At 32.2% G+C, this 17,807-nt stretch overlaps 3 protein-coding genes across 3 annotated transcripts; 2 read left to right on the top strand and 1 right to left on the bottom strand.

Moving 5' to 3' along the window:
- Positions 1-5,682: 5,682 nt before the first annotated feature.
- On the top strand, positions 5,683-10,851 carry TRIADDRAFT_19360 (uncharacterized protein; the record flags this gene model as incomplete). Its single annotated transcript, XM_002109005.1, has 25 exons — positions 5,683-5,790; positions 5,915-6,022; positions 6,101-6,212; positions 6,465-6,562; positions 6,644-6,707; positions 6,833-6,906; positions 7,042-7,131; positions 7,227-7,271; positions 7,474-7,589; positions 7,669-7,744; positions 7,850-7,938; positions 8,039-8,141; positions 8,209-8,313; positions 8,402-8,471; positions 8,601-8,662; positions 8,756-8,876; positions 8,966-9,105; positions 9,178-9,334; positions 9,538-9,638; positions 9,765-9,866; positions 9,991-10,053; positions 10,160-10,342; positions 10,433-10,496; positions 10,591-10,676; positions 10,744-10,851. Coding segments are annotated over 25 exons (2,445 nt in total), but the record flags the coding sequence as incomplete, so codon positions are not given.
- Positions 10,852-11,225: 374 nt separating this feature from the next.
- On the bottom strand, positions 11,226-13,162 carry TRIADDRAFT_52668 (uncharacterized protein; the record flags this gene model as incomplete). Its single annotated transcript, XM_002108283.1, has 4 exons — positions 11,226-11,464; positions 11,627-11,785; positions 12,204-12,391; positions 12,630-13,162. 4 exons carry the CDS (start codon positions 13,160-13,162, stop codon positions 11,226-11,228), a joined length of 1,119 nt encoding a protein of 372 aa, XP_002108319.1.
- Positions 13,163-13,596: 434 nt separating this feature from the next.
- On the top strand, positions 13,597-17,801 carry TRIADDRAFT_49816 (uncharacterized protein; the record flags this gene model as incomplete). Its single annotated transcript, XM_002109004.1, has 14 exons — positions 13,597-13,698; positions 14,249-14,369; positions 14,603-14,780; positions 14,881-14,923; positions 15,034-15,123; positions 15,214-15,258; positions 15,341-15,426; positions 15,548-15,686; positions 15,773-15,832; positions 15,910-16,049; positions 16,509-16,680; positions 17,194-17,316; positions 17,469-17,552; positions 17,685-17,801. The coding sequence occupies 14 exons, from the start codon at positions 13,597-13,599 to the stop codon at positions 17,799-17,801; spliced, it is 1,500 nt and encodes a 499-aa protein (XP_002109040.1).
- Positions 17,802-17,807: the final 6 nt, after the last annotated feature.

The raw sequence follows: 17,807 nt of genomic DNA, 5'->3' as shown, positions 1-17,807 counted from the left end.
AATCTAAACCTGGATGATATCCTTTTTGTTAATTTATATACAAGTGACATGAGAGAATTTGGAAGTATCAATCTTACGTACAAAAAGTTCTTCAATTTAAATCCTCCAGCAAGGTATAGCTGTTATTCAGTTGATAATTGAAATAAACTTCTTACTGATTTTTCTAATTGTATTTTAGAGCGTGTATAGAGGTTGAATTGATGGATGCAAAATTAAGTTTGGAATGTTTGATATTCAAGTATTTAGCTGATTCAAGCTTTACGAGTAAAGATGATAATTCGGAATTGAATGCTATCCATGATGTTCTACATGTTCAGAGTATTTCTCATTGGGCACCAGCAAATATTGGACCATATAGTCAAGCTCATAGGGTTAAGATGCATAGTTTTTTTGAATTACATAAATGGTAGAGAATTCTAAATAAATATATAATCTTATGAACTAACGTAACATTTAAATTCTTTTAATTAGCTCCGTAATACAATATTTGTGGCTGGACAAATCGGTCTTGTGCCAGGATCGATGAAATTGATTATGGGAGATATTAGGGACGAAGGCGTCGCGTCACTTTATAATACCAATCAAATCCTTGGCAAGATCGATAGTGATATTTCACTCGCAGATGTAGTCTTTGCCATTTGTTATGTAACTAAATCTGGATATATGCGTATAGCTCGTGAAATATGGATTTTTATGCAAGAGAAGTATCTAAAAGATGTTAGTTGGTTTGACTGAAAGGATAAATGATGTGCATATCTGTCTTATTTGATATCAGTTAATGGTTTTCATTCTCAATTAGGTGGATATAGACAAAGCTACGTGTCCAATGGTTATTGTTGTTATACCAGACCTTCCAAAAAATGCCAATATCGAATGGCAAATTATTGCTTGCAGAGAAGGAAATTATCGAAGTTAATATTCTACATATATAATAGCTAAACTTGTTTAAAGTATTAATTAATCTGCAAGCATATACGTGAATTCATTATCTTTTTAATTGTCAATTGAAAATAGTGAAATTAGTCTTGGATAGCAAAATAGAACCATTCAAGATTATCACAAAGAGCTATATGCATGATTACAATAAATCATGCCTATACTTAAGTTCTTTATGTAAGTTGCTGATTTATTTTTTGATTATTAAATTTAATGGATGATAGATTATCTCGATCCTTATGTATTGGTACGTGTATGCATATATTATTTAGATTTTAATGGAGAAAAAGATAGCGGGACGTGTACGTTTGATATTAGAAAAATCACTTCTGCTCTCTATCGTCAACTGCATTCAGCATTGCAGCAGAGCCATCGTAGTTGGCAACAAATTTTATGTGTAAAGATATTTTATAACAAGTCCGAGATTGATGAACAAGAAAAATCGATCCAATTAGGTTTGTATTGACGATGTACTTTACTATGTCTATCTGCATGAAAGTGTATTATGGCTACCTATAACAGCAATATACTAAAAATACATGCAAAGTATTATAAGTCATATTTAATTGAATTTTTGTTATTAATTAATTGGCTCTATTAAAGTGACTTTAAGTTTTTTAAAATCTATTTTCTCTTGATGCCGTGCGATAGGTATTAAAGATTTTTTCCAAGAAACAGATAAAACTGATGCTTCAAATGTTTGTACGACCATAATTCCTGTGCTTGATTTAGAAAATTATGCAATTATAACGGTTTATTGCCAAATCTTTGACTAATGGAAAGTTCTCAATTGCTATAAATAGAAGCTTTTCAATAGATACAGCCAAGAAAATATTTATGTTTTTATGTATGACTGTATAATCTGATAAAGAATACAATTTAACATTTTAAAGATACCTACAGTATCGGTTATTCAACAAATTCTATGCTTATCATGGTGTATTGTAGATATAATTATATTAGGAAAGTTTTATTTTGGAAGATTGAAACATTGTTGGTTTTGTTTTTATATACTAAGTAATTGATCATACTCGTATGAATGTGGTATGTGCCGATACGTATCAAGAAATTATAATAAAATGAATAAGAATACTCGACCAGAGGGAGGTTATTTAGGTGGGGAAATGTGGCTGCCTGGCTGCATGGCATTTCCCTGATTGGCTAAAAGATTTGAAAAGATACTTTCTGATTGGAACGGTTGATCAGCCAGTCCTCTGGCCGATTACTTGACTACCAGTTAAAGTTATTCCTTGTATTAGAGTGCCTAAGATGTTTAAAAGTCTTTGATCAGCCATGATCAACAACTTGATTTCCATCGTATTGTTGATGGAGGATTGGAGGGACGAGTCAAATTTGATTCCATTCATTCATTTCTTGGTGGGCAGTGGCTGTCGCAGTTATTTTAATACTGACCATAGGATACATACACGTGTAGAAGTAAAGTAAAGTTACTTTAATATAGTACTGTAACTAGTGTTCATCTGGGTAGTAGAGCGTTTTAAACAAAGCGCATATTCTATAGAAATGTTGATTGTTTGTTTTTATTTACTGTTATTGCTGAGGCAACTTTTGGTTAAAAACAGTGTCAAACTATGCAAATACTGCAGACAGGAAGCGTGACACACCGATGCGGTGACACTTAATAACTAGTGACACTCATCTGAACGTTACACTTGTTTGAGATCGTGTCGCTCACTGCTCGATTCGCCACATCCAGTGGAGGAAATTAAAGCGCTCAGTGAAAAAAAAATTTTCAAAAATTTGGATATGTGGCGTTTAAATAGAAAATTAATTCCTAACGGCGGTAAAATTTTCAATTTTCGCTGCTATCATACAAGGCAAGGATGTTTCGGTTATAAACCTGTTGATAGGCAAGGAAAACCATTTCAAGGTATGGTAAAAAAAGGGATCAAGTGTTGTTAAGTTGCTGTTGTTGAAAGTAAGGAATGGCTGAAATAAATGGCTTGAAAATCTGCTATGATAGCGAAAGATATCCAAGAAAGAATAGAATAGTAGAGCTAATGTTGAATTAAAATATCATTGAAACCTTTTCAATGTACAGTATATTGACGTAATATATTATAGCCTAAAAGCTCAGAATTGAAATAATACACAGCAGTTTCTCCACAACGAATACACTACTGTACAGTACTAACTTGTCTGTCCATATTGTCGACTGGTGTGATACACCTTGTCGTTGCAGCTGCCATACTTTATGAAATACAGTGTAATCGTCATCTATTTGAGTATTAACCAACACGTTTTACGATAGATTTATAAGAGAATCTGTTACGCTGTGGTAGACAACGCTTTACTAGTATGGTTGTAAACCTATGTAATAGTATTAATTTATGATGCTATTAGCTTGTCGTATGGTCATGATTATGCAATCATGGTCTAGTCAGACATGACTGATTGCTAATGTATGCTGTCTAAATAGATATAAGATATTGTTAGGACAGCTTCTTTTTCTACTTCAACTTTATTACGTAGTATTATACTGTAGTGGAAATTGGAGAGCAAGTTTCGTTATGATAAATAGCAAAATCTCAATTTATATTGCATGATATACTTGTTAACGCGTACGTAGAATATCTTATTTTTAGAGGATTATCACCATATCAATTTATGAAGTCATTTTCATATCGTATGCTTAAGATTATATTATACCATTAAAGATAATCAAATATAATTGATTGCCTATATACGCTGTCAAAATAGATTAAGATACCATGGTGCCAAGGCACCTTCTTTTTCTAATTTAACAGTATTACAGTATATTAGTAACATACTGTAAACATGACTGATTACCAATGTAGACTGCCAAAATAGACAACGATATTGTTAGGACAGCTTCTTTTCATGGCTCAAGTAGCCCTCAACAGTGTTAGTACTACGCGTATACTGTAATGAAAATTGGAAAGAAAGTTCAGTTATGATAAATAGTAAATCTTCGATTTATATTGTATTGCCTATATAGTACAAAAGGTAACTCCGATCAATTCATTTATCAGTGAAATCTAACCTACAAACTGTTAACTTAAATTGTCACTTCTAAAATGGTAACATGATAGACTGATCCAGAAAGCGTAGCTGATTTCGTATATTAACGAAAAACGGATGGCCTTTGTACGCTCCTATTATTCTGTAGCATATTACTTTATAATTGATACTTTGATCCATATCATGAATCAAATGTATAGATTACGGATTAGTTTCATATGAACTGAGAATACAGTAGAGCTACTGTTAGCTGCCTACGCGGTCATGATAAATTCTTACATGATATTTTTTTAACAGGTTTGATATATGCATACTGTACAGGATAGATCAACTACAGTAATTCTGAAAGAATCAATGCGTGAATCAATAGTCCATGTAACAATTATTAGTTATTAGAGGATCTTTCTGTACCTGTATAGTCATATTGCTATTGATAAGTTAATTAATTAAATGTATCGAAAGTAATTCTCAAAGTTAATTGTCCAGTCTTTTAATTGGTTGGATATACGCGTATAAAACTGTTATGTTTGGGTATTTATTTGCATGAGTAAAGCAAATGAATTACTATTTCTGTATTGATAATAACACTCCATGTTTTATACGGATAGAATAACCTTATTGCACTCGCCGCTTTATCCGATGTGTTGACTTTTATTCGTTCATGGAACGATTATAATGATATACGCAGAGATTATCCTTGTAGCAGTTTAATAGTCTTCACTGAGACTACTGATATTGTGTTTCTTTCATTTTGATAAAAGGATTTCTCTTAAAATCAAATATCGTATAGAAAATAAGTTTAGTGAGCTTGTATTATTAAACTGTAACCTCTTCATAATTTAATAACTGTTTTTTAAATTTTAATAATCAATATTATAGAATCTACTGATGTCATCAACAACAGAATTAAAAATAGCAACTTGTATCGTCTTGTTACCGCCTATCATGATCATGGACATCGTATTGCTAAGCTAGATCCTTTAGAGCTAACAAATAATAATGCAGCAAAGTGAGTAGATATTTTCAAACACGATAGAAATCGTATTTCAGTGCTTAAGATGCTCTCATATAGTAAGTTACTTACCTGAGGACTGAAGTTGAGTAGAACTGATGGTTAATCGAATTTGATCTTGCGACTGGAGCCGATTCTGATAATGATAACTATAATTATGGTTATTACATAAATCAGGCCATTTTAATAAATTACTTATTACCTGCTACTTTGCTCTTGTTTAAAAAATTTATTTTAATGGAACTGACGTTGGTAGAACCTTTACTGCAATTATGATATTGACTTAATATGGTATTATATTCCCATGCGTAGATTGAAATAGATATCGTCAAACAATCATAAAATAGGATTATCTAAACAATTACCACTTTAAAACTTGTATAGTCGATTATATCCAAAATTATGACTCTGTCGTTATTGAATATTATTTCACAATCCATTATAGTATATCCGAGTTAGCCATTGAAAACTATGGCTTGAATTTAGAAGATTCAACTAAATATTCCGTCAACGGTAGGCTTATATAACGTTATTTCTACATAATGCAAATGAAAATTTAGATGTGATTTTCTCTTATACTCCATATAATGATATGCATGACGGAATTGAAATACTGGTAAAAGATATTATGCTTCTTAACCAGATGATAGAAACACATAGATAATGCTACATTATATCCTGATATCTTTTGCACTTATAGTAAGCTAACTATGTAAACTGATTATGTGTAAGCAGGTATTATCGATTTTAGCGAACAAGAGGCCACTATTAAAGAAATTGTTGATTACTTAAAAGAAGTTTACTGCAATTCTGTAGCGGTTGAGTTTACTTATATCAAGGTTTGCCTAAAACACACGATTGAGTATTGATAACAGACATATTTCTTTGTAATATGTAAATTGTTGAAAACAATACAATTTATTATATGTTATTAAATCAGTATTAATTTTATATTCAATGAAGGATAACGAAGAAAAAGAATGGTTTAGGCGCAACTACGAAAAATGGCATAAACATGAAATTTCTTCAGAGCATAAATGTCGTATTATGGAGATGCTTATCAAATCTCAGGTAATGCGCTCGAATGTTACAAGCTTTACTTGCCAGATCTTTTAACAAATGTGGATATTATTTTTATTAATTGTACAGACTTTTGATCAATTTCTGGCTAAGAAATTTCCCTCTGTTAAACGTTACGGAGGTGAAGGTGCAGAAAGTATGATGGTATTTTTTGATGAAGTATTTAATCACGCGATGCAAGGTTAGTGTATGCTTTCCCAGATTGAAACAAATAATTCTTGATTATATTTTTTTAATTCCTGCTGTTACTATAGTACATTATTTACATGCGCAATTAACGAATTGTGTAATGTACAGATTTGCTATAAATTATATGCTAGAGTGCATATACGTATAAGTAAAGTATACTGGAAACACCAGGAGAGTATTGCATGTTCTGTATGTACTGAAGTGAACTAACGCTAAGGTCATCAAATGCTTTTAACAATTTTAGACGGTATTGAGAATGTTATTATTAGCATGCCCCATCGGGGTAGATTAAATTTTATGACTGGTCTTCTTCATTACCAACCAGCCGCTATGTTTTCCAAGGTTCGAGTCTTTCGAAAATGTTTTGTCGTTGCTATCTAAAAGAATATTATGTCTTAGATCGAAATTTTCTGGTCAACATAGATGATGGGAAGATCTGAGCTACCTCCTTCAGCGAAAGGAACTGGAGATGTGTTGTCTCATTTATGTAAGTAGTAGGTTTTTTGTTACTGCCAAGTGGTAATATGCAATATCCCTCAGATTTAGTAATGTGTTTCTAGCGACATCGTTATTGTCACTTTATTTGAACTAACATGCTCTTTTCCTACGCAGTCAAGACAATAGACTTAACTATGGGAGATAGTAACTTACATCTTAGTTTGTTACCGAACCCTTCTCATTTAGAGGTAAATTTAACCTTAAGATTTCGTCTACTGTAGCCTTTCACGAGTTTAGGTTGAGAATACTTTTACACGCTTTTTTTCCGCATAAAAGAATGACAAGTGTGTGTTGTATATTTACTTCTTTAATTCTTACGAAAGGCTTGCAATCCTGTTGCATGTGGTAAAACTAGAGCTCGTCAGCTGTCAATAGGGGATGCCGATTATAGTGAAAGTGGCTTATCTAATAAGGTTAAAAATAAAATTTAATGAAAAGAATGTACATTAAAATGATATTAAAGTACTATCTAAGATATTTTGTACGTATATTAACTACTTAATTTTAGACGATGTGCCTGCAAGTACATGGAGATGCATCCTTTGCTGGACAGGTATAGGACGTAGAAGCTATTTCCTATTAACACAGAACTCGTACAATGCAATAATATGCAGATTTTTCATATAAATTTATGTATAAGTGACATAATGAATGGTTCTGTTTATACAATTTTACTATAATTTTAGAATCTAGATCTTAGACTTTATGTTGTAAATCATTAATTTTTATTTGTTTCATTTTATTGCAAACAACAGGGAATTATTCCGGAAACATTAATGCTTTCTGAAGTACCTCATTTTCGAACGGGAGGCTCTATTCATCTTATTGTAAATAACCAGATTGGTTTTACGACAGAGCCAGAAAGAGGAAGGTATTAAAATTTTTATCAACGATGCTGCCGTTGTGGCGATATACGTTTTTTTCCATTGATATTTTTTATACCGTGATAGATCATCTCTGTACTCAAGTGACGTCGGTAAAATAATCGATTGTCCAGTCATACATGTGAACGGTGACAATCCAGAGGTAAATAACGATAATAGAGAGCTAGCGATTTTTCTGAGTTGTAAAAAATCAGTTTCATCTTATATGTATATAAATTGTAAATCATTTATTACCTACCGAAATTAGGACTTGGCTCGCGCAACAAAATTAGCATTGTTGTATAAGCAAAAATTTGCCAAAGACATCATTATTGATTTAATTTGCTTCAGACTATGGTACTATCATACTGTACTACCAAATAGATATTACAAATTTAAGTTCCAATTTGCCTGTAATAGACGTACATTTCTTAGTTACTTGTAATGTTGTTAATAGGGGTCACAATGAGATGGATGAACCTGCTTTCACTCAGCCGATTATGTATAATGCAATTTATTCCAAAAAGAGTGTCCCGGATTCTTACGCAGAAAATTTAGAAGTTTGTGTAGATTTTTCGGCCTGTTCATTATTTAGCAAATTCTAATCATTTCATTTATATTATATAGGATGATAAAATTATCTCAAATGATCGCGTAACCGCTTTAAAGAATGAATATACTTCTACTTTAAATTCTGAATTAAAAAATGTAGAAAAGATCTCGAAAATTGAGGTATTCATTATTTTTGCCCTCAATTGTTGATATCAAATATTGTTATTCAGAGTATTGTTGAATTTATAAAATTGCGAAACTTTTCTAGATGTCTCACTTGCAAAAGCAATGGTCTGGATACGTGCAAGCGTCTCACGAAAATACAACGTGGGATACAGGTTTGTATTAACTAAAATTCAATGCAATCAACCTGACGATATAAAAACTATTCCCAATTTTGATGCTGGCTGTGTCACTGGCCTTTAACAGTCATCACTAAATTAGTTACTCTTTTAAAATCTATGCAGGCTGTGATCTAAATACGTTATTATATGTTGGAGCAAAGTCCGTTGAAGTGCCTGAATCTATGGTATTGTTGTAGATCCTTTCATTATAACGATAATTTATATAATAAGTCCATTAAATAATGACGTTTTTAAATCGCGAAATAATCGCATTTTAGACGGTGCACCCTCGCTTGCAAAGAACGTTTATTGAAAATAGATTTGAAAAATTGAAGACCTCGGCGAGTATCGATTGGGCTACAGCAGAAGCTTTGGCATTTGGGACTTTATTATTTCAGGGTATATTACTGCAGTATTGCTTGTTTTCGTTAATTGCTTGATATTTTATATTTCCGTATTTTCTATTTGTTATTTTAAATATGTGTTAGGATATAACGTTCGCATTAGTGGACAAGATGTTGGTCGAGGTACCTTCAGTCACAGACATGTGATGTTGGTAGATCAAAAAACAGATGAAGTATATATACCACTTAATAATATTGCACCTGATCAAAAAGGATTTATCGAGGTTTGAAATTCTCAGATTTTTTTTGTAAAACTCAATTATGCCTAATTCATTTCGGTTTATGTGTCGAAGCAGATTGCTAACAGTACACTATCAGAAGAAGCTGTCCTTGGTTTTGAATATGGTATGAGTATAGAATCACCACGAAATTTGGTCATTTGGGAAGCTCAATTTGGCGACTTTTTCAACGGAGCTCAAATAATTATTGATGCCTTCATCACATCTGGTGAAAGTAAGTAATATTTTCTTACTGTACGTTGTACATATCAGTAAAAAATAACGCTATATAATGATATGGCCATAAGTATTTATCTATCGTCCAATTAATTTATGAGAATCGAAACTACAGAGGAAAATAATTAATTTAGCAAACATTACACTTATTCCAATATGTAAATGAAATGATAGCAGTAACTAATTACTAACTATTAATAGCTAAGTGGTTATTACAAAGTGGTTTGGTAATGTTATTACCCCACGGATATGATGGTGCTGGGCCTGAACATACTTCCTGTCGGATCGAACGCTTTTTACAGGTATTTTATCTTGTATCTTATACAACTGTAACTGCATACTTACGAGTTCAAATGAAGGACAATTTTTGTAGCTATTACACAATGACCTTAGATAGATAATCAATTTTTTTAATTGTGCCTATCAAGCTATGTGACAGTAAAGAGGATCAGATCGATGGAGACGATGTAAATATTGGTATTGTTCATCCAACGACACCAGCACAGTACTATCATCTCTTAAGACGGCAGGTAAAGACTTTTGCGTCACTTCTTAATGATGTATTCAGCAAAAATTAGAATCAATAGAGGTGATTACCTAAATATTGTCAATAAATATTATTAAAAACTTATCATGTCCTTGCAAAATCCATAGATGCTTCGAAATTTTAGAAAGCCTCTAATCGTCGCCTCTCCAAAAATCTTACTGCGATATCCTGTAAATATGAATACTACTACAAATGCTAATAATATAGAGATTAGCTTTATACTAATTTAACACGAGTGTATACGGCCTAAGACTTATTTGATCCATAATTTGTTAGGATGCCGTTTCTACTCTGACAGAAATGACACCTAGTACCTTCTTTCAACCAGTTCTGGGTGACCATAGTGTAAGTTCTGACAAAGTAGAGAGGGTCATACTTTGTTCAGGGAAGCACTACTATGCTCTTGATAAACAACGACAAAGTTTAGATGCTAAGAATGTAGCTATTATCCGATTAGAGGTATGGCAAAATAACTTAATTCGTAAGGTGATGTTGATAACGTTGTAATTACCTGTGATCACAGTCTATTGTTAAAATAAATTTTTTTAGTCTCTGTGTCCTTTCCCGACTCAGCTGATTGAGAAAGAATTATCCCGCTACAAAAACGCAAAAGGTTTGTACATGTGATCATCTACGTAGCTTAGTGTGTACGCAGGCATTTAATTATATTATTAGAGGTAATTTATTAATATTGATGTGTACGACAGTATTCATTTGGAGCCAAGAAGAACATCAGAATATGGGTCCCTGGAGTTTTGTAGCTCCTAGATTCGAAAAACAACTCGGCGTAAAGGTACATGAAATATTTTTCTTTCATTAGCCGTTTGCTTGTTAATTTCTCTTTTATTCATCTTCTTTAGCTGTTATATACCGGTCGTGAAGCTCTTGCTTGTCCCGCAGTTGGCATCGGCGCAATACACAAAGAGGAAAATGCAAAGATTTTAAATACGCCATTCGAGATGCAATAGACTTGTAAATTCGAAGCCAATAGAATATGCCTTATCGGTAGCCCGTAAAAATATGCATGATTATCGTCAGTATAATTACCGTTATCTGAAGGTGCTCTGTCCGCGTGTTGATGGGGTTATTTTAAAACTAGCATAAATAGTCAATAGCGAAGTTCAGGTCGTAATGACTTTGTAGCAACTAATATATTCGCTTTGTATAAAACTTATCAAATTACGCGTATAGTATATAAATCATCAAAATAGTTGATACGGGAAACATATATTTTTACTCTGGTATCGCATTTTTATCAAAATTGTGACCTTTTTATTAGTTCCAAGATTTCAATAAATAAAATTACTCTAAAGACTATCTACAATACAACATGACAATGAAGTCATTCCATTACAACAATTGGAGCAAATTCGTCAGGTTCACTTTCAAAATCCCATTGAAATCGAGCCGTTAGAGTCTGACGAAAGTCGTTGGCCTCAGTCATTAGTTCTGTATTGGTTAAAGAGGAATCTTGTAGAGTTGAAAATAGTTCATTCAACTTGGTAACTAGGAAGTTATCCCTCGTAACAATATCAACAAAAAAATCTTCGGGTACTTCTCGTAATTGATCACTAAATATTCCTATTTGGCCACGAGAAGGAGAAAGTGTATATTAGCGAACATAATTTATTTTCTCATTGAGAGATTCTACATGGACATACATCGTTTTCTAGAATTTAAAAAGTTAGAATTTTTACTCTTACGCATATTCAATAGGTAGAAGATGTATATTATTTTACTTACGTAAAAAACTCCTATATAATTCTGCTCTTTTACTGACTATACTTTGACATGAACAAAGTAAATCTACAATTCGTTTCCATTGCTCAAAACCTTCATAAACTTGCGCAACAAGGAAACAGATAAACGATAATTGTAATTCTCCAAGTAGTTGATTTTCATCTGGTAAAGCAAAAAATATAGTATCAGTTAAATAGATCTGGCTAACTTCTAAATGAATGGTGTTTATATATAAGCGGAAAAAATTTACTAGTATACAGGCAATCCTATTGCAAAATCAGTAGTTTTTACTTATTAGCCTCGCGTATTCTAATTGTTAATAGATAATTCATAGTGTTTTACTGCCGCACCTAATGCTAATTAATAGCACTGTAAAGTAAATTACTAAATGCTACCGATGTATACGAAGGCCTGTGACCTAGCACCGCATACGTACTGCATGTATTGCAATATAAAGGAAATCTACCTTGCAGCAATAGTCTTACGAAAACGAACGATATTAAATGTAGCCAAATTTTCATTTGAAGGAATCAGTTATTCTATAAATCGAATTTGCAAAAATTCATATAAAAATACTTACTATTGTTGTGGCAGTTCTCAATAACGTAATCCAGCGTATAACTCTTATCCATGCTGTGAATTGTGATTTCGCTTGGCGTTGACGAATTAGGAAATTTACGTTTTGGTATATCGGAAAATCTTAATATACAATTAGGATCTAGTTTGATATCAATATTATCTTCTGATTTGGCTTCATATCTGTTTTGCCTAATTTAACGGATAAAATACAAGTAAGGGTTTGCTATGATCATAATAATTATAAGTAGAGCGAAGACTGTTATATTGCAAAGCAGTAGTATGAATTCACGATTATTATATCTCCATTTATTGAAGAGTACTGACAATTTAGGAAGAATATAAACAAATATACAACGTATTATGTAATTTGTACAATTAATTGTTTATACGTATATTTCCATGCATATCATAACAAGAAACTACCAACCTAGATGATTTATAAGACTTTGGTAAATATTGTGATACTGAGGTTATCATGATATTCAATGGTTGCATTTTAAGAATTATTTCTTCAGTAATATGATCAGACAGACAACGCCATTTTTCATGATTTTCAAATGGATAGGGTCCAAGATTTTGATCTAAATCTCTCAAATTGCACCTAATTCTTTCTAAGTCTTCTTGACTACTATCTTTATGAACTAATATTTCATTCCGCTTATGCCATTGCAGCCACATAATCTCTCTCTTTTTAAAAAAATGGAAAAAGCCACAGCGAGATCCTAAATCTGCATTACTGATATTAGCATTAAGTGTGTTATTAGTTTTGTTCGTCTGCGACGTCACAGAAGCTCGGCTAAAAATAAAGTGAAGTCCAGCTGGTATCATTTTCAATCCTTGAAATTTTTGACCGGTGTTCCACCAGTTGTAATCAATCCCAAATTCATTACCAACTGGCATATCTTCTACGATGATAACTGCACCCTCTTCAAATAAGCTCTTAGCTTTATCAGGATCCATGACTGAGCTGGAAATGCAAGATTTTGGGCAAATTTTATTCACTTTGTATAAGTTATGGTTAGTAATAGTTAGCTAGTAATACTGTATGTGTATAAGGTTAAAGTTTACTGTACACTGTACAGTACAGTATACTGTATGCGGGATTTACAGTGTTAGTAGTCCTTGGTACAGTACAGTACTGTATTGTACTGTACTGTACAGTACATACAGTACAGTGCAGTGCATTAATACTGTACAGTACAATACAGGCCAAACAAACCTGGGATTTTACAGTGGGTTAGTACAGTTTATGGCGTATAGCAAGATATACAGGGTACAGTATGAAAAATACTGCGCTGATTTAAATGCATGCTACAGTACAGTACTGTACATTGATTGGCTTTAGTCTCCGTTGGTTTCCTAGATACTAACTGTTAATCAAAAAAAAAAAAAAAATGGATCCGCTATTTCTCGCTAATAGTTACTTTCGACGTCGACGCTTTGATGATTGCGTCGAACTCTGCAATAAAGTCTTGCAAAAAAATCCGTATGAACAAGTAGGGATATTATGATAGAGATAATATAATACTGCTATAAAAATCTGCTCTTAAGTTTGTTATTTTGTATTGAGTTCATCAGTAATCGTCGTCTATGAGGTAGCGACAATTTGAGAATAAAGCTGTGATAAACACGAATTTCGATATCCAAATAATTCAAATCTTCATAATGTTGAGTAGTACTGTATCATAATAGTTGGATCAGGTGCTAGTAGATCATTTACAGTACAGTAAGAAGAACAGAGAAGTAGTTCTTTAAACGCGGTTTTAGAAGTATATCATAGCCTTTAGTTTGCGTATCTACGCTTGTTTCCATATTATTTGTTGATTAATCTAGTTTGCATGCAACTATGTAGCTTGACGATGTAATCGTACAGTAAACCTAATTAACAGATTATCTTTCGTAAAGCTAAGCAGGTTTAATTATCACTTCATATAATTTCTTAATGCATATTTACTATATGTGGAAATTATAAGCGTACATTTATTTTATGTACGTACATAGTGAACACTTAATGAAATATGGACTGTTATTCTTGATTTTTGAAAGGCTTTCTGGTATTTAAAGGCCCGCGCGCTTACAGAACAAGTTTATGTAGATGAAGTTGATTATGATGAAGAAGGAATCGCTGAGATGTTAATGGATGACAATGCTATAGCAAAAGTCGCAAGTAATATAAACTTTTACATTATGTTATACCTATATCTCAGCTGTAAACAAGAGAATACTATAACGAGAAATATAGCTACTTTTATTGGAATATTATCGTAGAGTTGAAATTAATTCTTTCTAATGTAAAATTCGATAACTACTGTAATGCTATTTTAGTCATCGTATAGGTCAGTGTGTTAAATTTCTTAATTTATTCAAAAATGGATAATTTCCAATTTATGCAATTAAAAGGGCCAGGGACATCATTTAATAAACCTACAACAAGTTCTGGTGGCCCGAGCCCAAGCGTACGGCCGACAACTCAATCAGGTAGGCCACTAAGTGGGTTTCTAAGGCCAGGTACTCAAGGTGGCCGACCAGGCACAATGGAACAAGCAATACGGACACCAAGAACAGCACATACTGCAAGGTCTCTCTTATAGATTTGTTTATAATTTATTACTGATATTTTTTATTAGCTGTATCGTTTGATCGACTAATACAGTTCCTATACATGACTAATACTTTAGACCAGTTACTAGTGCTTCTGGTCGCTATGTAAGGCTTGGAACGGTACGAAAATATCATTACTAGATGTAAACGTTTATTAGCTTATTTTAGAACCTATGGCGACATATGAAATGATTTGACGATCTACGATTTTATTCTATGGTCACACATAGGCATCAATGTTATCACAACCGGATGGGCCTTTTATCAATGTAGCTCGTTTGAATTTATCAAAATATGCAAGCAGACCAAATCTTAGCAAAGTAAAGCAATCTGATAAAGATATAATTCAGAAATGCTTCATACATAACGATAACTATATCTCATGGTGTATCTAAATATTTATGTTATAGGTTCTTTTCGAATATCTATTTCATCATGAGAACGATATACGTAGCGTAAGTTTTCATATTGATTTATGCTGTATTTAGCGGACGATAATAAAGGAAAAGAACTTAAATTTTGTCTCATTTGTAATAGGCTTTGGAGTTAGCAGCTTTAACCACTGAGGCATGCCAGTTTAAGGATTGGTGGTGGAAAGTCCAATTAGGAAAGTGTTATTACAGGTATCTTTCATATCTAATATACTTTCATGTCAATTAATCAGAAATCAAAGATGCTATTAATGCGTTAACGCTAAATAATGTGAGATCTATCTTAATGAAATTTTTTTATTATTTGCAATAGGCTAGGATTGTTACGTGAAGCAGAAAAGCAATTTAAGTCGGCTTTAAATATGATTGATATGGTAGATACATTTTTATACTTGGCCAAGGTCTATGTTCGTCTTGATCAACCGCAAAAGGCTCTAGAAGTATTTAATAAGGTCAGTAAAATGTTGCCTAGCAAGATTTTATTACATGTTTTACGTACGGGGATCGTAAAATTTAATATATTTTCCTTAATGAATAGGGAATCGAAGTTTTTCCAGGAGAAAGCACATTATTGACGGGAATTGCTCGAATTTATGAGGTAAAATGAGCACAAGTTTGTCATGAGCTTTAAAGATTGATTTTACTTACATAGAATCAATTTATTTTTCAATTTAGGGAATTAATGATTTGACGAGTGCTGTTAAATATTACAAATCAGTCTTGCATCATGACAATACCCATGTCGAAGCTATTGCTTGTATAGCTACCAATCATTTTTACTCAGATCAACCAGAAATTGCGTTAAGATTTTTCAGGTATAGCCATCATGGCCCTTTATTCTTAATTTATTTATATCGTTTTAAAATTATGGCTATAGATAGCTCGATAACACTAAAGACCGCAATAGCGCAATTTGTTATTTACTCCACTCTTGTAAAGCAGCAATATCAATGATGCCGTAATGTGTTAAGATTATGATTAGTGTTACGGATAGATGGGTAGTTTATAAGGCGTTAGCAGTAGCTTATTGTAATATAATTCAAATTGTCTTGTATCTACAGTCTCTTTGCTTTACTTAAACTTGCGTGAGACAGACATAAAGATTTGATGTTTATATGCGTGTTGATCTACCTCTCTCGGTATATTTCATTTTGAAACAGCATAAAATTATAAACATATCAGTATACTAATTAAGAATCTTAGTACTACTGAAAGCTACTTTTATACCCATTATGCAAAATTGTTCATAATCATTTTTCTGTCTTTTCATTCAGACGGTTATTACAAATGGGAGTTTATAATACACAACTCTTCAATAATCTTGGCTTGTGCTGCTTTTATGCTCAACAATATGATATGACATTAAATTGTTTTGAGCGAGCACTACAATTAGCATCGGATGAAGAAATGGATGATGTTTGGTATAATCTTGGCCATGTAGCCTTGGTACGAAAATTCAACCACAAAACTAAAGATAAGATCGATATCTTATCATATGTGTAGTATTAATAAAATTACATTTTACGAATCATATACAAATATCATGATTCTTAGACGGCTGTATTTTCGCCTTTTAAAAATGCGATCCAAATATAGTTTGTAAACGTCTATACAGAATGTAACTATAATTTGGGCTATAAGTTATCACTAATGATATCGTTTTTGTATTGCTAAAATTTAAACTACTTTTAAAATCCTAGTATTGCGAAAATTTACTTTTACGTGATATGAAAGTAAACTTTGCAAAGTAGTATAATTGAATGCAATACTATTGTGGCTGAGATGCTATTACTTAGCTACTAGAATGAATCCGTCGGCATCAATAGATTTAGCATATCAGTTATAGCGAAAAAAGCACGTATTAATGTGTTAGTTATTAATTAGTATCTAGTGATACATTTATTTAAAACAAAAAATTAGCAATTATAATACAATATCTTCTTTCTATTTTTAATACAGGGAATAGGTGATATGACTGTAGCATATCAGTGCTTTAAGTTGTCATTAACATCGAATAACAATCATGCTGAATCATATAACAATCTTGGAGTTTTAGAATTAAGAAAAGCAAATAATGAGCAGGTCGAGTAATTATCGATTATGATTACAGTAGATACCGTAGACTTAGTAGAATTTGATATGCATGGTTTTTTACTTAAATAATTAAAGTTATAATAGCAGTGAATGGTTTTTATATACCGGTAAAACCTATATAATATCTTAAATAATTATAGGCAAGAGCATTTTTTCAGAGTGCTGCCTCTTTGGGATCACATATGTACGAGCCACATTACAATTTTAGTGTACTTGCTGAAAAGGTATGTAATTTAAAGTATTTATTCATACAGTAAATTTAAAAAAGCATTTTTATGCAATGTAAGAAGTATCGTGAAGCATATTTATTTTATTGCTAATCAACATATTGTTCTTATTTAATTGAATGTTTGTAGTCTGGCGATTTGCATAGCAGCTATGTATCGGTTAATAAGGCGCTTACTTCCTTCACGGATCATATTGAATCTCGAAATTTGCTGTCACAGTTAAAAGAGCATTTTGCTGCATTATAACATTTC

Source organism: Trichoplax adhaerens, genomic scaffold (genome assembly GCF_000150275.1).
Source record: "Trichoplax adhaerens TRIADscaffold_1 genomic scaffold, whole genome shotgun sequence".
Classification (NCBI taxonomy): Eukaryota; Metazoa; Placozoa; class Uniplacotomia; order Trichoplacea; family Trichoplacidae; genus Trichoplax; species Trichoplax adhaerens.
Note: the sequence above shows the minus strand (reverse complement) of the source record. Positions and strands in the feature narration are given on the sequence as shown.